The following is a 26,913-nucleotide window of genomic DNA, read 5'->3' on the forward strand; positions in this document are numbered from 1 at the left end:
CTCTGATTCTGACCATGCTCATGTTCATTACTTCCACAACATTACTAAACCACCTCGTTATCTGCCATCCCCCAGCAAAAGAACTCTGGGAAATGAGTATGAACCACTACATAGAATTCCCAATCCCTCTATTTTTGTCTGCCTGCATTTTTTATTTTCTTTACAGGTTAATTGTACACTATTTCAAAGTCCGATTCTTCTTGTGCAGCAAAATAACTGTGTGGACATGTATACGTATATTGTATTTAACTTATACTTTAACATATTTAACATGTATGGGACTACCTGCCATTGGGGGAGGGGATGGGAGGAAGAAGGGAACAAATTGGAACAAAAGGTTTTGCAACTGTCAATACTGAAAAATTACCCACGCATATATCTTGTAAATAAAAAGCTATAAAAAAGAAAGTTATCTTTGTATATATTTGGAAAACCAAAAAGTATTAAAATTGAAAAAAAATATTGACTGATTTGACCTCCTGGCTGTCTAAGGGACTCTCAAAAGTCCTCCAGCACCACAATTTGAAAGTTTTGATTCTATAGTACTCAGCTTTCGGTATAGTGCAGCTCTCATAGCCATACATCGCTAATGGAAAAACCAAAGGTCTAACAATCCTGACCTTTATTAACAAGATGATGTCCCTGCTTTTTAGTATGCTGTTCAGTTTGCTGTGGCTTTCCTTCCAAGGAGCAAATGTCTTAATTTCATGACCACAGTTGCTGTCTGTAGTGATCTTTGAGCTCAAAGATATAAAATCTGGTCTTCCTTCCATTTCTTCTCCTTCTATTAGCCAGGAAGCGATGGGACCAGTCGCCAGGATCTTAAGTTTTTTGACTATAAGCTTTAAGCCAATTTTTACACCTTCCTCTTTCACCATCATCAAGAAGCTTCTTAATTCTTCCCACTTTCTGCCATGAGAGGTATCATCTGTACGTCTCAGATTGCTGATGTTTCTTCCAACAAATTTGATTCCAGCATGTGATTGATCCAGCTTGCCATTTGGCATGCTGTACTCTGCATATTCTTGTTAACTGGTTGTAATTTGTCAAATCTCCAGAGACAAAAAGGGTAGGAAGGAAAAAGTGGAAAACATTGTCCTTGGTCCTCTTTAGTCTCTAAACAAATACTATTATTCCCATTTTATAGATAAAGAAAACTGAGGAGAGCAGGAACTGAATTTTACCCCATACATATTATGGGCACCCTTTACACCTGTATTACAGCAGAGAATTGGCAAGGATTGCAGAAGCCACTGAGCCCAACCTGCATCTTTTACAGATGAGAAAACTGAGACTCAACTTCAATAACTTGCCCAGGATTGCCCAGCTGCTAAGAGTCTGAGGTAGAGCTGATTTTTGGTCTTGACTAATATCAAGGGTCCTGTTCAATCTTCTATCTCGTAGTATCCTAAATCAATGACAGGGGGCCGGCTTGTCACTGACACAGAAACTAAGACCAGAATGAGGACCAAAACGTGGGATGACATCCGCAATAGAGAGGGCATGGTCTTGTGCAGAACGGTAGTGACCACAAAAACAATCAGAGACTCTCAGAGTAAGAAAAAGCAAAAAAGGAGTTTATTACGATCTCTGAGAAAGGGCATCTCCCATCTGACAAGGTGTTTGTCAGTAAAAGGAATGCAAAATACAAGATTAAATACCCTGAACCAGCCGCCATCCCCCTGCTTGGCCTTTTCTCCCATTGTTAAGGAGAGTCTCATATTTTAATCAGAAATCAATCAAACCCAGAAACAAAAGAATAAATTTCCTTTAACAGAGATATTTGAATGCTAATTAAGAGATGGTGGGAAACAGGAGAGGATGAACACCTGCAACTTTTTTAGTTATACCTCTGCTTGTTATTATAAGTCTCAAGTCACAATTAAGGTATAGTTTAAGGCTCTATCCCCATGAGGCCGCCCTCACTCAGTTAATTCCACACAGTTGGCAGGCTGGACCAGAGCAGAGAAGTCATGGTTGCTTAGCTGCATCAATAACAGAAAGATAGGAAGGGCCACCTTGGGATTCAATAAAAATACTTTTCAAAAAGTGAATTTACCAATGCTACTGAACACTGTGTAATTATAATGATCAAGTTTGGGCTTGGAAGAACACGGTCAATGTGAAGCTGAGGTGGAGGACTATGGGACAGAGTATAAACTATGCTTGATAAAAGTTGGACATTGATTAGTTTTGCTAAATTTCTTTTTCTTCTCTCTTCTTATTCTTTATAACAAGGGAAGGTTGGGGTGAGAAGAAAGGCACCTGTTGGGAAATGTGGGTGATGCAATAGCAATAAAATGGAAAAAAAAAAAAAAAGAAAGAAAGAAAATTATTCACAACCCCTTTCTGCCTTGGTTTCTTCCTTTATAAAGTGAGGGGTTGGACTAACTATACTCTAAGGGTCCTTCCCATGACTTTTCCATGCTGGGTCCTGAATCAAGACTGACCCTGCATTTGGACAAGGACCAATTTCCCAGCATACAGAGGAGTTGATCTGTTTGCAGTTGAACCAATCTCTCTCTGCATGGAGACCCCAGTAGAGCAGACAGATGGGTAATTAAGGGAATGAGTAATTTTTAGGCAACACCAAAAGTACTTTTTCTGTCACAAGTTGAGAGTCTTTGATTCATTTATTCATTCAGCAAATGTTGATTAAACATTTACTATGGGTGGAATTCTGTATGAGGCCCTGAGGGAGATTAAAAGTTTCAATAAGATCCTTGTCCTCGGCCTAATGGAGTATGTAGTCCAACCTGGAAATAAGAAACAGACATATATTACCAAAATGCTCTAAATTACACTATAAATGTCTTAGGCAAAGCTCTAATAGAATGGATCATCCCAGGAAGATTTCATAGAGGAAGGTATTTGGGATGATAAGAAAGGTAATGAATGTTTCTGGGCTGCACAAAATGGAGAATGGGAAGAATCCAAAAAAACTTGGGAAAACTGGTATAACCTGAGACAGAATAAAGGAAGAAGAATCAGGAACACATATCCACATTGATTATAATTTTAATGGAAAGAACAAAAGCAGCAAAACTACTTTTTTATTAAAGCTTTTTATTTACAAAACATACACATGGATAATTGCAAAACTTTCTATTTCAAATTTTCCCCTTCTTTCTCCCACCCCCTCCCCTAGATGGCAGGTAGTCCAATACATGTTAAATATGTTAAAATATATGTTAAATCCAATATATCTGTACATATTTATACAGTTATCTAAGCAACAAAATTATTGAAAGTAAATGTTTTGCAATTGTAACGTTGTTACCCCAAAGAAGAATATGAGAAGCTACTTCCCCTTACTTCCTTGTAGAGGTTGGGGGTAGGAAATACTGTATACAGTGTTTTTACATCTACTAGTGATGCTGAACTATATTCTTTCTCTTCTTTTTTAATTCTTTGTTATCAAGGATTGCTGAGAGGAGGAATACATTGGAAAATGCAGGTGGTGTAAAAGCAAAATATATCAGTAAAATATATTTTTTTTAAAAAGCAACACCCTTTCACCCCTACTCCCCACTCCCAAAAGAACTGGTGGGAATTCCACATGTAAAGAGAGGGAAGAGGGGCATTTTGGCACAGAGCAAAGCGGAAGAGACAGGTGAAAAGACAGTTTTAGGGACAGCAGTGACTCATTTAGATATTTTGAGCAAATGCTTCCCTCTAAAGAGGGGATTATCATGGAAAGTCATAAAGGTGAGATGAAATGGAAAAGGGGGCAGGACTAGGTAAGAGATTGGGCAGAGTCCAAAATACCAGGCAAAGGGGTTTAAACTGGTGAAGTGGGGAGAATGCTGGATTGCCAATAGCGGTTTTGTTTTTTTTCTTGCAGAGAAAACTTCATGGAAAGTTTCTTTCTTTCTTTTTTTAAATAATACTTTATGGTTCCCCCCCCCCATTATATGTTAAAGACAATGTTTAATATTCATTTAAAATTGTGGGAGGTGTATTCTAAGATGGTAGAGTAGGTTGGTGAATTTTAAGTTCTCCAGACGTCCTCTGTTATGGGCCAGAACTCTGAACTTGAAACAAAGGATTCTTACAAGGAGCTAAGTCAGTGGAATTGATAGAGACAATAATTATCTACTTTAGTATGGTTCAATATGATTGACTTAATCCTACAAGGAGATGTTATGGGCCAGAACTTGAAACAAGGTACTGAGTGGAATCGAGGAGACAATGGTTAAATCTAGTTTAGCATTGATTTAATCCTACAACCAATAATGGTTTCCTAGTGATATAATGATTGGTTTGTACTCAGTATGGGACATATAAGCTAGAAGCTCTCAGGGCCAAAAGGACAAGTGCACTGGAAGCTCTCAGAGGCTGAGACAGATTCATTCCATCTTTAACCTTTGTGATGGCTGGAGGCTGACGCACAAACCCGTGGGAGTGGGGGAGATTCAAAAGCCAGAGAAGGAGGCAGGAACTCAAGTTCTTGGAACCAAGGAGAGAGATAGGCCTCCAGAAAAACTACTTGAGCCCCAAGTGAAGGAGACAAGACTTTGAAGGAGACAATAAAGGATTTGGACTTTAACCCCGGCTGCACTTGTGGTGATTACTGAACTGAAACTAAGGCTGCCCCCAGAGACCCCAAGAAAATGTCAACAAGAGAAGATTATATTTTAGAGAAGAATATTATAGTCCCCCACAAATAAAACAAATTTATACCTCAGGGTGAATACAGAGTAGTGAAAAATCAAGATTTGGGGCAAAACTGGGGTCCTACAAGTACAATCAGAGAGGATCTGAAGAAAGACCCTGGCTGGGGATTAAACTGTCTGACGTGCAAACACCTCCTCGATAGCTCTTCTGAAATAGGGAGCCTTGGGGGTGAGCTGGGTTTAGCTGGAGCCTCAGCAAGAACTACAGAGACTTTTATCTCCAGGACTCTTTGTGGAGTCAGGGGTCTGAGTCCCAGAAGACTGAGGGAACCTTGATTGATTGGGAATACCCGGCCCAGCTGTGTTGCTGAGATACAGCCTAGGGTGAGAAGGAACCAGCACACTGGAAGTGTGCGGACAGTGGGGCAGGGACATTGCTGGCTGCAGGCACTTACAAGAGCAGAGAGTTTTTCTTTTGGAGTTCCTGGTCAGAAGGGAGAGCTGAAGTGCAGGCAGAGGCACCATCCCCCACCCTACTTAGAGATGCTTATCCAAAAACTTCTTATTAAAAAAAATGATGACAGAGAAGAAAGACCCCCACCATAGAAACTTAGTATAAGAACATGGAAGACCAGGATTCATCTTCAGAGGAGGACACTGAAGTAAGAAAAAAAGCTTCTACCCCAAAGAGTACCATGAAATAGCTCCCCACCTAGACAGAATTTATAAAAGAACTCAAAAAAGAATTTAAAAATCAAATGATAGACATTAAAGAAAAACTAAAAATATAAATAAATAAAAACTATCCAAGAAAAACAAAAAGATGATGAAAAAAAAGTTAAGAAACTAGAAAAGAAGGTACAGAGTCTCAAAGATGAAAATAACTCTTTGAAAATTATAATTGGGCAAGAGAAAGCTAGTGAAGTTATGAGAGACCAAAAAATAACAACAGATTATAAAGTATAAAAAAATAGAACAGAATATGAAATATTTTATAAGAAAAACAACATCTGGAGAGTAGAGCAAGAAGAGAAAATATAAGAATAATTGGGCTACCTGTAAGTTGTGTTCAAAAAGAAAACCTTGACACAATAATGCAGGAAATAATCCAAGAAAATTGTCCTGGAGTGATAGAACATGAGTGGAAAGTAGAAAGAGAAAAAATCCACTGATCACCACTTCAAAGAGATCCTTTGTAGAAAACACACAGGAATATTATTGCCAAATTTCAAAATCTCTTGATCAAAAAGAAAATTTTGCAAGAAACAAGGAAAAAATAATTCAAATATGTTGGAGCTACAATTAGAATCGTATGATATTTATCACAGCCACAATAAAAGACCACAGGTCCTAGAATCATATCTACCAACAATCAAAAGAACTAAGCCTGTGGTCAAAAATATCATACCCAGCAAAATTATCTATAATTCTGAATGAGAAAAAAATGGACATTCAACAAACTTGCAGATTTTCAGAACTTTGTATCAACCAAATCTGAAATTAACAGAAAATTTAATATATAAAAGTCAATATCAAAGGTCAATTTTAATAAACTGTTTAAACATGGAAAAATTGATCATTTTTTTACATGGGAAATGTATATTATATGTTTAAGATTCACAACCACAATAGGGCAGCTCAAAAGAAAGATTGGTAACGATAAGGTAAAAATAGTAATAATGTTATACAAATGAACTGCAGAGGAAAAATAGACACAGAGGCATGGGGGAGGGGGAGAAAGGCTTGTAATTCTGAAAGCCTATTCACATCAGGAATGGGTGCAATAGACAACACTACATATATACCATGAAGAGTATAGCACTCTCCAAAATCTATAAAGAAATAATGAGGGAGGGATAGGCAGAGGGGGAAGCAAAGGGTGAAGGAAAAAGATAAGGGAGGGATCCCTGGGTAGGAGGAGATTATAGCAAGGCAAATTATGCAGCAGAATATAATTAAAGAGGCAGCAGGGATAGGAAAGACATATGTGTGTATGTAGGGGTGTGTGTGTATATATGTATATTTATATACACATATATATTTACATATGTATACATAAATATATCTTTTCTTAACTGTAGCTTGCTTGGAGGGTGAGGAGAAAGCAGAGGGAAAAAAAGAACAAAATAAATAAGGTGACCAGCAGAGAACCAAAGAACAATTTACATGGAAGTAAAGAAAAAGTGGACATTTATAAATTATATTCATGAATTTTATATATATATATTGTTTTTTCTTGATCTGGTAATTCCTTATGTATTTTGAATCCTTTGTGATGTTCTGCAGGGCACATGACAATGTTTTCTTTGTTTTGTATTCCTTTTCTGTTTTTCTTTTCTCTCTCTCTCTTTTTTTTTACTATTTTTCAAATAAGATAAATTTAAAAAATTTTTTTTGAGTTCTAAATTCTCTCTTTTCTCCTACCCACCCCCTCCTTAGACAGTAAGCAATTTGGTAGAAGTTGCACATGTGCAATCTTGCAAAACATATTTCCATGTTAGTCATGTTATGAAAAAAAAGAACAGACCAAAAGAAAGAAAAACAAGTGAAAATAGTAATTTAGAGCATTTTTCTTTTTTAAAATAGTATTTTATTTTTCCAAATAAAGTTAATTTTCAACATACATCTTTGCGAAAACGTGTGTTCCAAAATTTTTTCCTTCTCCTTCTCTCTCTCCCCTCTCCAAGACAGCAAGTAATCCGATATGTTAAACATGTGCAATTCTTCTAAACACATGTCCATATTCATCACGCTGCACAAGAAAAATCAGATCAAAAAGGGAAAAAAGCAAGAAAAAAGTAAACAAACAACAACAAAGGTAAAAATTGCTGGCAAAGTAAACAAATAACAACAAAAATACTATACTATGATCCACATTCAGTCTCCATTGTTCTCCCTCTGGATACAGATGGCTCTCTCCATCACAAGTCTATAGGAATTGCCTTGAATCACCTCATTGTTGAGAAACGTCAGTTGATCATGGTTTAATCTGTACATTGTCCTCTTGATTCCTCATACTTCACTCAGCATCAGTTCATACAAGTCTTTCCAGGCTTTTCTGAAATCAGCCTGTAGAACATTTATTCATATGACTATAGATGGTTTTAACTTCTTCATGTAAAAATTGTCTGTTCACATTCTTTGACCATTTATCAATTGGGAAATAACTTTAATCCTTATAAATCTGATTCAGTTCTTCATATATTTGAGAAAAGAGATCTTTATTGGAAACATTTGCTGTAAAGATTGTTTCCTAGTTTTCTGCTTTTCATCTGTTCTTGGTTGCTGGTTTGGTTTGGGCAAAACCTTTTTTTATTTCCCTGAGGCAATTGGGGTTAAGTGACCTGCCTAGGGCCGTACAGCTAGGAAGTGTTAAGTATCTTAGTTCAAATTGGAACTCAGGTCCTCCTGACTTCAGAGCTGGTGCTCCATCCACTATAGTGCCCCCTAGCTGCCCCTGGGCAAAACCTTGTTAATTCAGTGTGGTCAAAACTATTCATTTCCTACTTGTCATATTCTCTATCTCTTGTATGGTATAAAGTTTGGTTCTCAAACTTTTGTTCTCAATATCTTCATGTTGTTAAAAAAAACTATTGAGAATCTGTTCAAAGAGTTTTTGTTCACATGGGTTATATTTGTAGCTATTTACTATATTAGAAATAAAAAATAATTTTGAATTTGTAGACCCTCTGAAAGGGTTTCAGAGACCCCAACAATTCTTTGGACCACACTTTGAGGACCACTATTTAACTCTTCTTCTCTGCAGATCTGACAAAGAGGATATTCCTTGTTTTCGGTATCACCCTTTTATATCTAAACCAAATGACCTTATCTTGGCAGATGGCATGAGATGGCCCACCCAGTATGTCACTCCAAGCCTATGGCATATTTGCTGCTACCCTGTTGTGTTTTTCTCAAAAAGTTTTCATTATAGACAGACGATGTATATCTTACTGCTACCCCTTTGTTTGCAGGGAGGAGGTCGTTGCCTGACAGGTGCATTCTCCGTGATGGAAAGTCTCGTTGGTGCAGCAGGAAACCACAGGAAAACCCAGCCTGGCATCCCATGGTTAACAACGGAAACCCTCCTCAGAGGCGCTATCTCAGAACTTGTCATCCAGCTCGTCGAAGTGGGGCTCGGAGAGAGGACAGTCATGAAAGAAATGCGGGACTGTGGAAAGCGGCCCAGACTCCATTCTCTTCAGGTCCCAGTTTCCTCACACATAACACCAGATGGCCTTGAAGCTCCTGTCCAGGAAGCTTTCTATGAAACGCTTTTGTAGGACTATTGAAATGCAATCTTTTTACATTTCATTTTACATTTCTTTTTCACCCAATAAGTTCGTTGCTAGAGACTTTGCTGTTGTTCAGTCAGTTCAGTTGTACCTGATTCTGAGTGACCTCATTTGGGGTTTTCTTGGCAGAGATACTAGAGGTTTTGCCATTTTTTTTTCTTCAGATCATTTTACAGATGAGCAAACTGTGGCAGATAGGGTAAGGGGGCTTGGCCAGGATTACCCAGCTAAGAAGTATCTGAGGCTGGATTTGAACTCGGGAAAATGAGCCTTCCAGCCTCCAGCTTGTGCTCTCCCACTGTGCCACCTTGCCAGGCCCAGGGGTGCAAGTGCAAAGAATGGAGCTGTGTCCCTCCCCCACTTCCTTAGTCTTCTCAGTGTGAATGTGCCCAAATCCTCCAATGGATCTTCCCCACCCAGGCTGCCTCCTCTGGGCACGCCCCAGCTTATCAAAGTCCATCTTAAACCCTGGCTCCCAGTGCTCCAAGATGAGACCTGCCGAGGGCAGAGGACGCGGGACTATCATCTCCCTGTTCCAGGAAACACTGCTCCTCCCAACAAAGAGCACGCTGGACGCCTTTTAAGTTCCTGCAGCAAACCCAGCACTCGATCTTAACCGATATTCCCCAACAAACTGCTGGCAAACTGAGGCAAGCAGATGGGGAGCCACTTGCCCAGGATCCCAGGACGCAAAACTATCCCCTCCACTCTCCAACCATGGTTAGGATGAATTTTTTAATCCAAGTATAAAACCTAGATTGACATCGTCCCCCACCCCCCGAATTTCAGCCTGTGAAATTCAGCCAACACGTTAGCTGGCTGTTGTTCAATCATGTAAGCTGAATTTATTGCATCTGAAAAATGTGATAAGCAGGAAGCCAGATGGGTGAGTTACTTCACCTTGTTCAGCCTCAATTTCCTCAACTGTAAAATGGGGATAATTATGGCACACCCACTTAGGATCAAATGAGATAATTATAATTCTAGAGCTTCGTGAACCTTAAAATGCTACATAAATGCTAGTCGTTATTCTTATACACAAATATTTCTATGTACACGGTGTCCTAAACATCTTTGTGTAGTTTTAAACTCCAAAAGGAAAGTAGAAAGAAAGGTTACATAGGAAAGTGCATCTCTTCAGGGAGATTAAGTTTTCAACATGGTAGCCCCCCAGCAGGGGTCCCCAGCCTTAGCGTGATGAGGAGTGACTTTGGTTTGCACAGTGGTCACTGCCGTGGGCAGAGGGAAAATGCCGGGATGGGAGACAGAAACTCGCGGAGAGTGGAAAGATGGGAAAGGACTGCTAAATTCAATCCCACCTTCTATCACTTAGTAAAGCGAGAAGTAATCTTCGGCCTGGATCAGGCACCTTTCCCCCCCCCCCCCCCCAGAAGACTTGGATGAACTGGGGATGAGGGATGGAGGGTAGGGTTATAATAACTGCCCGCTGGGATTGAGGAGGTGGGGGAGGAAGGACTGGTTTTGACTCTTATAGCCACTCCCCCAGCCATTCGGTGACTGGCCCCCATGGAAATGACCCAGGGTCAGACTTGGCTGCAGCACCCTGACATGTCCAGCTTCAGGAAAAGCTCCATCAGCCATCCACATCCAGAAGGCAGGAAAGAATCATGGGAATGAGAGTTTTACAGCTAAAAAGGGCCCAGAGAAAGGGACCTTCCTTGTGAGATCCTGGAAAGGAAAAAGCCCTGCTTTCCCTCCATTCTGCAGAACAGGACTGGAGCAGGCTCTTAAAGGAGCTGGAGGATGGACTCTGGGCAGAGGGGAAAGCACACATTGTGTACACACTGAGCTAAGAAGGAGAGAAGAGATGGAAGACAATCCCTAGTGGGCACAGTCAACTCTAAGAAGGGCTTTTTCTTTTCTTTTCTTTTCTTTTTTGGCCAGACAATTGGGATGGAGTGACTTGCCCGAGATCACATAGTATGTGTCAAGTGTCTGAGACTAGATATGAACTCGGGTCTGTATTCTAGCCCCTAGAAAGGACTTCCTTCCTCCTTCCCTCCCTGTTTCCCTCTCTGCCTCCCTTCCTTCCTCCCTCCCTTTCTTCCTTCATTTTTTCCTTCCTTCCTCCCTCCCTCTCTTCCTTCATTTTTTCCTTCCTTCCTTCCTTCCTTCCTTCCTTCCTTCCTTCTTCCTTCCTTCCTTCCTTCCTTTCTTTCTTCTTTCTTTTCTTTTTTCTTTCTTTCTCTCTTCCTTTCTTCCTTCCTTTTTTCTTCTTCTTTCTTTCTTTCTTTTTTTCTCTCTTCCTTTCTTCCTTTTTTCTCTTTCTTTCTTTCTTTCTTTCTTTCTTTTCTTCCTCTTTTTCTCTGTCTATCTGTCTGTCTTTTTTTTCCTTTGATGGCATTTTAATGGAGTCTTGAGGGAAGATGGTAGGGGCAATCTTCTGGAGAAGACAGGAAGGGGTGGTATCAAACATAGGTGGGAAGGGTTTAGCAAGCAGAAAGGACACCAGATCATCTGACACTGAAAGGAAGGAGGAATGGGGAGGCTGGGAGGGAGCATCAAGTCAAAGACACACCAGATAAGGGGGAAATGAGGAAAGCCATAAGCCACTTTTATGGGAATCCATTTCTTTTTTTTTTCCCCTAATTAGTCAATTTATTTTTAATACACATTGCTTTCTGAATCATGCTGGGAGAAAAAATCAGAACAAAAAGGAAAAACCACAGGGAAAGGAAAAAAAAAACAGAAAAAAAGAAGTGAACATAGAATTTGTAGATTTAATCCAATTTCCATAGTTCTTTTTCTGGATGCAGATGGTGTTTTCTATCCAAAGTTTATTGGGATTGCCTGGAATGGGAACCCATTTTTTGTCCACAAGGAGGAGTTAATTTCACCCAATTACAGAAAAGCAAATGAGTTGATTTTTCACAAAAGGGAAAAGAGTGGTATCTGCAATGGTGAACTGTGAGTTTGGCTTGGGTTTCAGAGAAAATTGTCGAAGGAAGCGTGACAGAGATAGTTAATAAATACTTAAAGAAGAGAGCAGGGATTACAGACCTAGTTGTTGCCATTGTTCAGCTGTCTCTAGCATGTCTGACTCTTTGGGGATCCCACTTGGGGTTTTCTTGGCAAAGATGCGGGAATGGCTTCAAGCACGAATTAACAAAGACAATGGATGGACTTCATGTCTTTTCTGGACAGGATCAATAGCTGGGTGGGTAGAGGGGGGAAGGATGTCACAATAGGAGATGCTACTCTCATTTGAGTCAAGTATTTGACATGGTGTCTTGTGGTCTTCTTGTGGACCAGATAGAAGGGTAGAGCAGTTTGCCCTCGCCCTCACCTTTCCTCTAGCTTCCTAACCATCCTCACTATCTCTGTTTTCTTCCCACTCCACCAATCCTCCCACAGCCGCCAAATGAATATTCCCCAAATCTTCTGGTACAAAATATAAAATCCTTAATTTGACCAGGAAAGTCATGGTAAGCAGGTTTGACCAGAATGTCAAGTATGTGAGGGGGAGTAAAATATAAAGAGAATGGGAAGACAGTCTGGAATTATCTGGGAAGTGTTTTATATGCTAAGTGGGACTTTGTGTTTTATCCTAACTTAACCAACTAATCAACAAATATGAATGTGCTACGGCAACAACAAGATTATACGATGATCAAGTCTGATGGACTGGGCTCTTTTCAACAATGAGATGATTCAGGCCAGTTCCAATTGTTCAGGGATGAAAAGAGACATATATATCCAGAAAGCGAATGGTGGGAACTGAGTGTGGACCACAACATAGTATTTTCACTCTTGTTGTTTGCTTGCATTTTATTTTCTTTCTCTTTTTTTTCCTTTTTGATTTGATTTTTCTTGTGCAGCAAAATAATTATATAAATATGTATACATATACTGGATATAACATATATATAAAGCCATGTTTAATATCTATTGGATTACTTGCCATCTAGGGGAAGGAGAAGGGGAGGGGGGGAAATTGGAACAAGAGGTTTTGCAAGGGTTAATGTTGAAAAATTATCCATGAATATGTTTTGAAAATAAAAAGCTTTAATTAAAAAAAAAAGACTGAAACATAAATGTGCTAAAGGAAGTAAGGAGCCAATGAGGGTTTCAGAGAAGGGAAATGTCACTGACCAGTATTTTGGGAATACAAGTGTGAGGGGGATGGATTTGGAGGAAAAAGAGAGATGCAGGACAACTAATTAGGAGGCCATAGGCAATGACCTGAGTATGATCTGAATGGAGAGAAAAGAACAGAACAAGAAATATTGAGAAGGTGCAATGTACAAGACTTGGCTGTGATTGGATAGGTGGGAAGGGAGAGCTGGGAGTTGAGGATGATTGGCATTTTGGGGCCTTAGTAATGGAAAACATGGTGGTGGTACCCTCTCCAAAACTGAAGAGTCAGGAGGAGGCATGCATTTAGGAGTATCAATGGCAGTTCTTAAAGCATCCTCAGATATTTAAACACATGAAAACTGCTTGACCTGTTGGGGGATCATTATGGAGTACAGGTCCATAAATAAGGTTCCTGTTGACCTGGAGACTCTAAGTAATGGGCTTAATCCCTTGAATGCATGTTCCTCTGATCCTGAAGGAAGAAACATCAAAATTGCCTGTTCGTACCCTTTGATCACTTATCAACTGGGGAACAACATTTTAGAGATCTATCAATAATCATGTAAACAAAATTTCCAAATCACTAATGATCGGCAAAATGAAAATTAAGGCAGTTCCAAACTTCTACCTCACGTGCATCGGTTTGGCTAAGCTGACAAAAATGGCAAATGACAGATATTAGAGGGACTGTGGGAAAACAGGCACATTAATGTGACATAGTAATGTTACTGGAGATATGGTAAGATCTGGAAAGTTGTTTGAACTAACCCCCATGGGGGCTACTAAACTGTACATGCCCTTTGACCGCAATGTCAATATTACAAAGAGATTAAAGAAAGAGGAAAAGGACCCATATTTAAGCAAATATTTAGAAATGTTCTTTTAGTGTTAGCAAAGGACTATAAACTACAGGAGTCTCTATTGTTAGAAATAATACTCTTGACACTGAAAATCAGATATCAAGGAAATTTTATTAAAGAAGAATCTTAAAAGGAATCATCTTAACGTTTTTGGCCAGAAGTGGGCCCCCCTCCTCTTCCGGAAGAGGGAGCACTGAGTAAGAGGGGGAACCTTTATACTTGCTCCTGGGCCGTAGCTCCTCCCTTCAGAGAAGGGATTGGTTCATTTTATCCGGGTTACAGTCTTTCTGATATGCTCACTACATGCTTCCCCTTAATATGTATAAAACATGCGCCCCCCCCATCATACATCCCATGTTCAAAAATGGCGGAAACTCCTCCTCTGAATTGTGTTGTTACATGTTCAATCAGCCTATTATGCAGGCAAAGTTGTGATCTGGTCAAGTCAGGTCACTGACCCCAACTAGTTGGGGCTGGATCACCTGTATCTTAAGTTTGTGGTTTCCTCAAAACCACAAGTCTTTCTGATTGGCTGAATCCACCTGTGCCTTCCGAGCCTCCCACTTTCTTGTTTGCTCAAGACTTCTTTTGATGGGTTAATTGTTCTGTGGAGTCTTAACCTTCCTTAATTCTCACATTCTGAAAAGCTCTTGGTTCGGGGTATTCACTATTCCACACTGCCTCAAAGCGTGCAACGTTCTGGAGACCCAACTTCTCAGTATTTCTCACACCATCAACTGGGAGATTACTGAACAGCTTATGGTACACGAATGTGATTAAATATGTGTTGTAAAAAAGGATGAAGGGGAGACTTGCATGAGCTGATACAGAGTGAAGAAAGTTTCTGTGGTAACAATGATCATATAAAACAGCTCGGAAAGACCAGATCTCTGATGAATGCAGAGACTCCCAAGGAGTCGCTTGTAATGAAACTTTCTATCCCACCTCCTGGAAGAGAAGAGAAAGACTCAAGGTACCCAATGAAACAGAATATTTTTGAACAGGACTAACACAAGCGTTATTCTTGTTTGATTAAGCCTATTTGTTATAAGAATTTTTTGTTTTTATTTTTCCCAATGTGGGGGGCAGGTGGGAAGGAGAGAAAATAAAGTTTTGTTAATTAAAAAAGTTGAATAAAAAATGCACAGAAGGATGTGCAAAAATGTTTGTGGCAGCCCTTTTCATAGTGGCTAGAAACTGGAAACTGAGCGGATGCCCATTGGTTGGAGAATGGCTGAATAAATTGTGGCCTATGAATGTTATGGAACATTATTGTTCTGTAAGAAACGACCAGCAGGAGGATTTCAGAGAGGCTTGGAGAGACTGACAGGAACTGATGCTGAGTGAAATGAGAAGAACCAGGAGATCATTCTACACTTCAACAATGATACTGTATGAGGATGTATTCTGATGGAAGTGGATTTTTTCGACAAAGAGAAGATCCAATTCAGTTCCAATTGACCATTGATGACCAGAACCAGCTGCACCCAGAGAAAGAACACTGGGAAATGAATGTGGACTACTTGCATTTTTTTTTTCTTCCCAGGTTATTTTTACCTTCTGAATCTGATTCTCTCTGTGCAACAAGAGAACTGAACAGTTCTACACACATATATTGTATGTAGGATATACTTTAACATATTTAACATGTATGGGATGTCTGCCATGTAGGGGAGGGGGTACAGGGAGGGAGGGGAAAAGTCAGAACAGGAGTGAGTGCAAGGGACAACTCTGAAAAATTACCTATGCACATGTTCTGTCGATAAAAAGCTATAATTAAAAATGTACAGAAGGAAATATGGACAAGCAGCACAGCACTGAAAATGGCATGTTGAAACAAGAATCAGGAAAACATTGTGCACAGCAGCAAGATTGTACGGTGATCAACTACGATTGGTGGTTCAGTGACCCAAGGAAATCCCAATAAATTTTGAATGGAAATCAACATCTGCATCCAGAGAGAAGACTGAATGAAAATCAACACATGTTCACTTTTTTTCTTATGTTTTTCCCTTTTATTCTGATTCTTCTCTCCCAGCGATTTATATGGAAATATGTAAAAAAAAAAAAAAAGAAAGAATGTGCATGGATAACTAACAAATGTTGTTTTACATGTATCTAGGGAAAATAAAAATAAAAAAAAAGAAAATGATGTTGAATTTATTATATACTTGCAGAGATTTGTGGTTCTAGAAATTTTTAAAAAGAACTTTTTTGGGGGGAAATGTTTTGTTTTGTTGCAGTTGCATGGCTTTATGCAGGTGGTTCCTTTGGAACTAGAAAAAGAAATTCGGGCCGGGTCCATATGGGACTTTAAAAACTAACCGGAGATTTGCTCTGATCCAAGGGGCAGCAGGTGATGGACTAGGGGGAGTGGTGAAGTCCAAACCGGATTTATGCCAAAATGACTGGCAGTGTGAGTAGGATTTGTGCCATGTGGACTTTTCTCAGGCTTTGGAGCCCGAGTTACTTGGGAAGGCACTTGGACAGACCAGGCTTGAGCTTCTCCTAAGACATCCCAAGAGTTTTGGGGATTAGGGGTTTAAATAATGGGTTTTAAACATGGCTCTTTTGCTAAGGACAGAAGTATAATGAGGGCTGCCTGGCTTCTGAGGCCAGACTTTGAAGTTTGCCCCGGGGTTCTCTGGTTAGTTTCAGTCTAAATAACCATGTGGAACCTTGAAAGGAGAGGATTTTGGGTTATGATGATGAAGAGTCTTCTGATTGGTTGTGGAGCTGGAAGACCTGATGACTCATGGGTTGCTAGCCAGATTTAGGCAGGTAGTGAAAAGCCATGACCTTTCCCTTCGTGTCTTAGCTTTGAACTTTCCAGTGCAGCAAAACGGCTTTAAGGTGGTTCTAAGAATTAGGTGAAGGAGGGACATCGGCCCTTTCTTCTTTTTAAAAAGTTAACATTTTATCCCCACCTCTTCCCCTGCCAATTACCTATAAAAACTTTTTTTTTTCCCCCTGAGGCAGTTGGGGTTAAGTGACTTGCCCAGGATCACACAGCTAGCAAGTGTGAAGTGTCTGAGATCACATTTGAACTCAGGTCCTCCTGACTTCAGGGCTGGTACTCTATCCACTGCGCCCCCTAGCTGCCCCTAAAAACACTTGAAAATTTTTTTTTTAATTTAGAGTTCCAACTTCTCTCCCTCCTTTCCCTTCCCTACATTAAAGCAAGTGACATGTGGTGTATCCCCCAAGGAAACACCCTCCCTCCCCCCCAAGAAAAATCTTTGATTTGCAAAGTAAGAAGACTATTTGAAAATACTGGTGGACAATGCACTGGATAGAATTCTGGGCTTGGAACCAGCAAAACTTGAATTCAAACCCTCCTGCAAGTGCTTACCAAGTGTGTGGTTGAGGCAAGTTACTGTACCTCTGGCTGTCTCAGTTTCCTCATCTGTAAAATGGGGATAATAATAGCACCTGCCTCCCAAGATTGATGTGAGGAGAAAGCGAGACCATATTTGTAAAGTATTTTATAAACCTTAAAGGATTACATAAATGCTTTCAGTCATGAACGCAGCTTCATGACCCCATTGGAGGGCTCGGCCATTTCCTTCTCCTGCCCATTTTACAGAGGAGGAAACTGAGGCAGACGGGGGAAGTGACTTGCCCAAGGTTATACAGCTGAGGTCACATTTGAATTCAGGTTTTCCTGACTCCAGTCCCAATGCTGGATCTATTGTGGCGCCACCTGGCGGCCCACATAAATGCTAATAGTTATTATTGTGACAAGTGAGCCCCGGGTTTCTTTTTGTTTTTCCCTTATTGCATCAAATGATATTTCTAGAGCCACAAATTTCTTCCTTCACACCAGACATGCATGCGGGGCTGCTTGGGCCGTGGGTCCCTGGATCCAAACGGCTCTCACCCCGGCTCCCAGGAGCCGCCCCCCTGTAAATGGGGTCCGCTCCAGGGCGAAGATAACCGAGGGGTCTCCCCTCCATCAGTGAGTAGGGACCGAGCCTTTGGGACACACCAGAAACCAGCTGATCCTTGGAACAAAACCAGACAGAGCTGGACAACAAACATACATGATTCATCCCCCCCACTTCAGGCAATCGGAGTTAAGTGACTTGCCCAGGGTCACATAAATGCACGTGATTTATATTATAGATGGGAAAGCTCTACCAGCTTATCAGCTAGCAATGAAGGTGGGAGATGGGAGGGAGAGGAAAGGGCTTAAATTCACCAGATCCCAGTAGATTCTCCCCCCCCCATAATAGCTCTTCATTTCCCAAAATACATGCAAAGAGAGCCCTCAACATCCACCCCTGCAAAACTCTGTGCTCCAGATCCCTCCTCCTCCCTCCTTCCCCCTCCCGGGACAGCAAGCAATCCAATATGGGTCAAACAGGCGCAACTCCTCCGGCCAGCCCCACATCCACCGAGCTGCCCAAGAAAACCAGCAGGTTGGGGACTGGTAAAAGGCCTGTAAGTGGCCAGAGCGGGCCTCAGGTGCCTTGAGCAGGCCTCGGGCGCCTTGAGCAGGTCTCGGGCGCCTTGAGCAGGCCTCCTGCCGCTATGAGCGGGCCTCGGGCGCCTTGAGCAGGTCTCAGGCGCCTTGAGCAGGCCTCGGGCGCCTTGAGCAGGCCTCGGGCGCCTTGAGCAGGCCTCGGGCGCCTTGAGCAGGCTCGGGCGCCTTGAGCAGGCCTCCTGCCGCTATGAGCGGGCCTTGGGCGCCTTGAGCAGGCCAGCGCCATATTCCGTTCAATAGTGGCTGGTCCAATGGAGTCTGGAACCGGAACATGTTTGCGCTCCCGGCCCTCTCTCCCAAAGCTCTGTTTTCTCTCCATGCCAACCCCCCCATTCCCATGATTCCTCCTTCCTGCTAAGATTCCACAGCCCAGGAATCCTTCAGTCCCTCCTGCAAGCTGGGGAAAACCATTATCCTCCCCTTTCCTAATAAGGGCTATGAGCAAAAATGAAATAAAAAAAGAAAGGAAATGCATGATTTCTCACTTAAATATAGCAAATACCCAGATTAACAGGACATAAAGTTAATTATACAATAGCTAGCATTTATCCAGCTCTTCAAGCTTTACAAAATGCTTTCCCGTTATCACCTATTTTATCTTCAAAATGACCGGGGGGTGGGGGTGGGTGCTTTTGTTATCCCTGTTTTACAGATGGGGAAACCGAGGCACAGAGAAACTCCAGACTTGCCCAGGCCGGCACAGTCGGGGTGTGAAACAGGAGTGAGTTCAAATGTCACCCAAACACAAGCTTGATAAATAACTTGACCTAATCTTAGAAAATGAAATTAAACAAGCCGTAAGGAACAACCCCCTCTCCGAGACTTGTAGATAATTGAATTAAATGTTTAGAAAGCAATGCGTGGATAGTGATGCTCCACACAAATTGTTCCAAGAATTCGTGTTACCAGATAATATGTTGCAAATGTCTAAACCAGGGAGAAATAGAGAAAGACTACAGAGCTCGTACCGCTAGGTTTGGCCCCGGTGGAGACACAACCCTCTGGGACTCAGTGGCCTCGCTTGTAAAATGGGCCCCCGGCAGCCACCCGGGGCTCGGGAGATCGAATGAGACATTTGCGAAGTGATTCCCACGGTGCAGGTATACAGTAGGCGCTTAATCGATGCCTATTCTCTCCCCTTCCCTTCCCTGGGCTTCAATAAATTCGAACGCAGAAAGGCAAAGCTCGCAAAGGCCCGGGGATCTGCTGCCCAGACCGGGGCTCCCTGCCCTGAGGCCGGAAAGGGGGCCCCGGACGCCGGACCCCAACATTGTCTCCACCCCCCGGAGCCGGTGGGAGCCGGGCTGGGCCCGCAGACGTGGCAGGGCGGCGGGACCGAGACAGCCCCGAGGCGGCTCCGCCAGAGGCGGGCTACGGAGCGGCTGCAGGCCGAGAGGCCCCGCCCCCCGCACCCAGGCCCCGCCCCGCACCCAGGCCCCGCCCCGCATCCCTACGGACGCCCTGGGCCGGGCGGAACGCGAGCGGCGCGGCCTCGAAGCCGGCGGAGCGGGATGCGTGGGACACCGGGTCTCCTGGCGCGTGCGCAGAGCAGAGGAAGATCAGGCAAAGTCTTCCGTGGCGGCGGCGGCGGGAGCCGGATCTGCCGGAGCCGGAGCCGGAGCCGGGACCTCGGCCATGGCCGCGCTGGGGCTCGCGGCCCGCGTGCTTGCTCGGCAGGGCCGCCCGGTGGGGTCCCGGGCTTGGTGAGTCCGCCCGGGCCGGGGAGGCTCCACGTGGGAGCCGCAGCCCCTCCCCCGGGTGACCTTGGTTGGCTGTCCCCGCCCCGCCCCCGCGGCCGCGCCTCAGTTTCTCCCTCTGGCTCCGTTTGCGTGAGGGGAGAGGGAGGGACTGCCGAGTCCGAGGCGGGCGGGGAGACGCTGGGCAGGGGGTTACCCGCGAACAGACCCAGCTGTGCCTCAGGACAGGCCCCTCCCCCCTCCTCATGGGTCCCTCCCTCTGGGCCTGCCCCACCCCCGGGGCCTCCTCTCTGCACTGAGGCCGGCAGGTTGAAGCGTCTTGTCAGTGTCCCTGGGCTAGTGTTGGAGGTGGGATTGGAACTCGGGTCTTCCCCCCTCGGGGTCTGAGGCTCGCTGCCGCGGGGGATCCCTCCCAGCCCGGGCGCCCAGGGTCCACGTCTCCGGCCCGGGTGGGCATCTTGGCCCTTGGGGACTCCTCAAATTGGGCTTGTCTCCTGCAGCCTCGGGCCGGTCCGGGAGAACCACCAGACGTCCCTGCTGTGGCTGCGGGCCGCCCTCCCGGTGAGGTAAGTCCCGCGGGGCGGGGGCACCACCGCCCGGGAGCCCTCAGAGGCAAGACCCCATCTGGTGGGAGGCCGCGAGCCCGAGATCCGCCCCCCTTGTCATGCATTTCGGGCTTCCCTCATTTTTACCGTCACTGGCTTGACTGGCCAGTGCTCCGTGAGGTGTGGCCCCGGAGGGGGCAGGGCTGAGGACCCCCCCCCCCCCATTTTTGGTACCTCAGCCTGGGCCCAGCAGGCTTAGCGCCGGGCTTTGGGGTCTCCCTATATTTATGGCTCTTCAGCGAGAGGGCGCTCAGCCCCCATTGGCACAGGCCCAGCTCCCCCAGCCCGCCGATGTTCTGCGGGTCTCCCCCATCTCATGCTCCCTTTCCCTGCTAGAGGAGAGCCCCTGAAGAAGAAGAAGAAGGTGGATCCTAAGAAAGAGCAGGCCGCCAAGGAGCGGCTGAAGAAGAGAATTAAGAGGCTGGAGAAGGCCACTCAGGAGCTGATCCCCATCGAAGACTTCGTCACCCCTGTGAAGTACCTGGCGGAGGAGAGGTAGGAAGGGGCGGGGCCTGCCTCCCCCTGCCCTCAGAAGCACCGAGAGGTGCCCGCTCTGTGCTGGGCGTCGTGCCGAGGCTTAGGGAGACAGCCTCCTAAAGAGCCAAGGTGCCCACTTTGTGCCAGCCCCCGGGCAGGGCATGCAGCTGGACAAGCGGGATGGCGCCTGTCCTCCAACAGCTTCCTCTGGGGGGAGATTGAATCAAAACAAAGCTCAGGGAAGGCACAAGGGTGTCCATTCCAGGCCATGAGCGAAGGCGGTGAGGGGCGGGGAGGCGCCCGGCCCCCCTCCCATCGCTGTTGTGTCCCCCCAGGCAGCGCCCGCAGCTGGAGCTCCCCTCGGAGGACAGCGAAAGGAGGATCTTCCTCATGAAGAGGTGGGCCTTCTACAAGCAGCAGGAGCAGGAAGCCGAGCGGGAGAAGATTGCCTCCATGCTGGAGGCCCAGCAGGAAGCCCTGCGGGAGCTGCGCCTCGAGTCCGAGCAGCTCTACCAGGCGGCCGCCCGGCGAGACCAGGGCTTGTTTCCCTTTGAAAAGGAGGGCCCGAGCTACACGCCAGCCACCCCCGGCTACCAGGCGCCCGAGGGCAAATACAACGATGTCACCAAAGTCTACGTGCAGGGGGAGAAGAGATAGGTCCCAGGGCCACCGCCGGGGTCAGGGCTGACCGTGTCCTTCGTCACGTCCCCTGAAGGGGCACCCGTCCTGCGGTCTCTGGGCCTCGGACCTCCCCCCGTGGCCGCCGCAGCGCTTCGAGAAAAGGCCAAGACGGCCCCTGCCACACGGAGCTCCCCTTCCTGCGTAGCTTAGAGATGGGGAGGTTCCAGGGGGCGGAGGAGCCGAGTTCTGGGGCTTGGGGGTCTCTGCCCTTCATACCAACGTAAATTGCTTTTAACAAACGAACAGTGATTTTAAATACTTTTAGCTACCGGAACGAGTTTTTATTATGGAGAAAATAAATGGAAAAATTGCTTTAAGGACCCCAACCTTAGCGAGCTGCTGCCCTGTCCGGGGTTACTTGGGGAGAATCTGGGCCTGGGGTGAGTTCAGGCCTCTTGACTGTAACACCTTCCCCGGGGGGTCCTGAGGATTGAGATGGCGAGTGGGGGGTGGGGCTGCCTCCCTGTGGTTTACCAGGTGTGAGCCAGTCTGGCACTCAGGCCCCTGGCCCCGGCAGAAGCGGGGTTTCTGGGGGCTTGCCATTGAGCCAACATTGGCTGCTTGTACTCTGGGCCAGTTGGTCTGAGCTGATTCAGATCAGAGTTGGGCCAAACTCTCAAAAGGCACAGCGTGGTCAAGGTGGATCCTGCCTGACCCCGGGACTGGTCCTGATCCCGAACCTGGCCTGGCACCTGCCCAGAGGAGCCGGGGCCCACATCAGGGCTCCAGGACCTTCCCTCCTCCCCTAGGGCCCCGTTGCTGGACATGAGTGGGACGACTTGTCACTATTGTGGGTGGAGGCAGGGGAAGGCCTTCCCAGGAGGGCGGGAGACCCACGGAAGTCTGGAGCCTGTCTGGGTGGCTGCCCGTTTATTTTCCATCATGGCCGCACATCTACAAAAGCAAATGATTTTTCAGCCCGAGGGCAGCAGTAAAGCAGGAAGATGGGAGGGAGGATGGGTTTCCATTTCTCTTCTAACTCTGATGGCGAGGGTCCTCGTCCGGCACACGCCGTGTGCTTCTGGTGGGGGCGGGCGCCAGCAAAGCGAGGCACTCCGGTCTTGCCTCCCGTGTGCCAGGGTGCCAGAGCTGGTGGGCAGGGCAGGCAGGGCTCGGTTGGGTGTCCCCGCTCTGGGCAGGCTGAAGGGCACCGTGGCAAGGGGAGACGGGCTCTTAGGGGAGGCACCTTCGGGATGACTCCAGGTCCTTGCCTTTCACAAACGTGAGGGGGGGAGCACCCTGACGTCCCCGAGCCAGGCACTCTGGTATTCTGGATGCCCTTTTCCTGGGGAAGTGGCCGGCTGAAGGAGGTGCTGGGGTTTGGGGCCCACCCTGCCAAGCTTAACTGAGGCGAGGGGGCCGGCAGGATGGGGAGCTGGCTTCCGTCCCCCTTGCGCTAAGCTGCTGCTTGACTTCAGCCCGTCTCCACAGTCACATGGCTCTCACTTGGATTTCCCCTCCCCAGGCAGAGGCAGGTGCCAGTCCCCGGGGGGGCTCTGTCTCATGGTCCACACCGGGGTGTGCTTCTGCTTGGCCAGGATCCGGGCTTGCTCGCTCCTGCAGAGGAATTGCTGTACAAACGAGAGGCCGGTTATGAGCCAGGGCTGAAAGGCCCAGCACCCCCCAGAATCCCTAAACCCCGCCAGGGGCCCTCGTGGGCCTGGGTCTTCTGGGTGGGTCCAGAAGCGCTGTGTGGCAGCCATCTGCTGAGCCCGGCTCCTGCAGCACCTTCACCTCCTGTTCAGAAAGGTGCTGGACAGGCAGCTGCTTCTCAGCCAACCCGCATCTATTTTCCCAATTTTCCTCCCTCTTCCGCTGCAGCACAAAGCTGTGGACTCTCCCCTGGCCCCCAAGTCCTGCCCCCTCTGCTGCCCCGTCTGGGCTCTGGACTCTCGGTGAGGTCGGCCTGCCTCCATTGCTTTTCCTATTCCCCACCTGCGCTCCATTCAGGGCATGTGACTGTTTCAGAGCCCAGAGCAGAGACACGCGCTCTTCCCTTTCATGTGAATCGGGGGACTTTACGCACCAACCAGTCAGATGTGGAGACCCCCAGCCGCCTGCTGGCAGGTCCCTCTTCACTCCAAGATTCCCGAGTGCTGCAGAGCCTTCCTGGCCCCAGCCCGCAGAAGGGCACCCAATGCTGCAGCTGTGGGGGGACCTCCTCCAGCTGATCCCACTCCTCTAGAGCCCTTGGACACACCAGCCTCTTCCCTGGGGATTATCTGCTCCCATGGCCCCCTACTCTGTGCAACACGAGGGTCCCCGCCCCCCATCACTAATTTCCATTGGCCCATCTCCGGCCCTTATCTGGGTCACCCCACTTTCTGCAGGAGAGCTTGGGGGACTTCCTTTCTGGGTAGCTCCAAGCCAGAACCCAGACTCGGGCCCCGGTTACCTTGGCTTCGGGACTCCCACTCTCCTCCCACTGCTGACAGTTTCGGTAGTCTCTCTTCCACTGGTCACAGGATGGGATCTCCCCGTAGATGTAGTAATGATGGAGGAAGTTGCGGATGGTCCGGCAGTGCTTCCATTCGGCCCAGTAATCCTCACAGCTGCGGGGAGGCTGCGGAGGCAGAGAGACGGACCCGAGGGACGGCTCAGAAAGAGGGCTGCGGCCCAGGGGATGCCCGGGCTGTGGGGCAGGGGCGAGCTGAGGGCTCTGGGTGTGAATGTGGGCTACAAAACATCAGGAGCGCAACTGAAAGCAGGTTACTTAGGATATCTGAGTCTTGGCTTTCTTATCTCTAAAATGGACATGATCTCCTCACAGACTTTGTTAAGAAAACCATCCCCCTATCTCAAATAGGTGATAATTCCTTAAGGTCATACAGGCCTTAAGGACATTTCAGCTTTTTTCCCCTGCTCCAGCAGCATCTGGCACATAGTAGGTCCTTAATAAATGTTTGCTGAATCATTAGTCCACAATAAGGACAGCCAGATATTCTACGGCAGTTAAAGACCGGCAACACGCTTTGCCAATATTCTCACTGATCCACACACTAACTGGAAGATGGCAGCCATTATGATCCCCTATTCCAGTTATGAAGAATCTTTGGTCAGATTTGAATTCAGTTCTTCCCGACTCCAGGCTCAGCTCTTAATCCATTTTGACACCGAATTTATCCACTTAAAAATCATCTTTTGGGCAGCTGGGTGTCTTGATAGAGCTCGAGGCTGGGAGAAGGGAAAACTCATTTTCCTGCGTTCAAATCCAGCCTCAGCCTTCCTAGTGACACTGGGCAAGTCCTGCCTCAGTTTCTTCATCTGTAATAAATCAGCTGGAGAGGGAAATGGCAAATCACTTGAGCACCTCTACCAAGAAAACCCCGAATAAGTTGACGTGACTGAAAAATGACAACTTCTAGTTTTAATATTCTCTGACTTTCCAAGGTTTTGAAACTTACCTTTTCCTCTCCCATTGCTTGACTATTTTCATCTTTCTTTTAAAAAAGACCCTTTTTTCTTAAAAATATTTGTCTAGGGGAGAAGTTGGGGGAAATTGGAAGACCAAAGTTTTGCAAAGATTAATGTTGACTAATTATCCATGCAAGGTTCTTGCCCATTCAAGAAACCAACTGTCAGTTTTCCCTTGGCCCCGCCCCCTTAACGGTCAGTTTTCTCTCTCGGCCCGCCCCCTTTAAAAACCCAACTGTCATTTTCTATCTCGGCCCGCCTCCCAGCCTCAGACCTGGTCCCCAGCATAGACCAATGCCCACGTCACCCCTAAGTCCAATTTTTGAGTTCCTCGGCCTCATGGGAAGTTCCCATGTCAATCAAGTTCGTCAACGCCGGCCCCTCAAGCTTAGCCACGCCCCTTCGTCTTCCTAGCTCTGCCGCTTACACCTACACTACGCCTCTCCTACACTCAAGAGTTTGGCGCCCTCTTTAGGCCCTTGCTTCTCCTAGTCCCCGGGGGCCTTTTTCCTCTCAACTGTCAGCCCCTACTCCTGGCGCGTAGCCACACCCCCTCCCGCTAGACCCGCCCCCTAGCTCCTTGTCCCTCCCGCCCACAGCCTCTAACAAAATCCCGCCCCATCCTTAGGCTCCACCCTCAGCCTGCAGCCCTAGACCCAGTTTCTTCCCTAGATTTGCCAGGCCTAGGAATGCCCACTGGCCCTCCTCCCGCCCCTCGCCGCGACCCCAGTCCGGACGTCGTTCCCGACTCCTCTCGGCCCCTCAAGCCGTCCCCGTATCCCCTCACGTACCCTCCAGAAGCTCTCGTCAACGTCCGCCATTTTGCAGCCTTGGCCCTCGGCGTCCCGCCTCTTTAACATATCAGCCTACGGGGGTGGGGAAAGGAGGGCTCAGACTCAGGATTGGCAGCCCTCCGAACCAATGAATTTCCAGTAACAAATCAGCCAATCGTGTCTTGTCGGTGAGGCGGGACTTGAGGCACCGCCTCCTGAGGGGAGCCCTTTCTCTGTAGTTCTGCGGCCGAGCACCGGCCTGCGAGCTGAGACAGTTCAGAGGGCTGAGGAGCCTCGTCCCTGCGCGAGAATCCCGCGTGACTTTGCCCTTGCCTCTGCTTGAAGGCCGTGTCTGATGGGGAACTCACTATCTTCTCGGGCACCGAACAGAGCTGGGAACCTGGAGAGAAAGCCCTCGAGGGGCCGGTAGAGACCCCGGAACTTTGCGGGGGACTCCAAATCCCTTTTTTTCAGTGACGGGATGTGGCGCCCCTTCCCTTCTCCTAGGCTTTGCATAGGCTGTCTCAGACACCAAGGGGGGTGGGGGGTGTCCTCACCTCTTCCCATCTGAACCCCTGGGGCCTTTTCCGACTCTGAGCTCGTACTGACCCCCCTCCCCCCCCACCTCACTCACTCTCCATATTTACCTGATTTGTGCACAAAAAGGACGTCCAGCTTCAAGCACCTACTGTGTGCAGTCAGTCCAGCAGCCTAGAGCACCTACTGTGTGCAGTCAGTCCAGCAGCATAGAGCGCCTCCTATGACAGCCTAAGGCCAGGCCCTCCCCTCGAGGTGCTCCTGAAGACTGAACAAGGACTCCGGGTCTGCCCCAAGTACACCCAATGTCTTCCAGCTCCGGCCCGCCAAGAGGAAATGCTCCTAAAGCAGTTGGCGCCGTGTGCGGGGGAGCC

At 46.6% G+C, this 26,913-nt stretch overlaps 2 protein-coding genes across 2 annotated transcripts; one reads left to right on the top strand and one right to left on the bottom strand.

Annotated features, from left to right (window-relative positions):
• The first annotated feature begins 19,940 nt into the window (after positions 1-19,940).
• MRPL40 (mitochondrial ribosomal protein L40) lies at positions 19,941-22,141 on the top strand. The gene is made up of 4 exons (XM_051973203.1): positions 19,941-20,058; positions 20,553-20,618; positions 20,994-21,152; positions 21,470-22,141. Exons 1-4 carry the CDS (start codon positions 19,991-19,993, stop codon positions 21,789-21,791), a joined length of 615 nt encoding a protein of 204 aa, XP_051829163.1. The 5' UTR covers positions 19,941-19,990; the 3' UTR covers positions 21,792-22,141.
• Positions 22,075-26,261, bottom strand: C1H22orf39 (chromosome 1 C22orf39 homolog). Its single transcript, XM_051973204.1, has 3 exons — positions 26,021-26,261; positions 24,211-24,378; positions 22,075-23,386 (listed from the first exon to the last, which is right to left on the bottom strand). The coding sequence occupies exons 1-3, from the start codon at positions 26,087-26,089 to the stop codon at positions 23,258-23,260; spliced, it is 366 nt and encodes a 121-aa protein (XP_051829164.1). The 5' UTR covers positions 26,090-26,261; the 3' UTR covers positions 22,075-23,257.
• Positions 26,262-26,913: the final 652 nt, after the last annotated feature.

Source organism: Antechinus flavipes, chromosome 1, assembly GCF_016432865.1.
Source record: "Antechinus flavipes isolate AdamAnt ecotype Samford, QLD, Australia chromosome 1, AdamAnt_v2, whole genome shotgun sequence".
Taxonomy (NCBI): domain Eukaryota; kingdom Metazoa; phylum Chordata; class Mammalia; order Dasyuromorphia; family Dasyuridae; genus Antechinus; species Antechinus flavipes.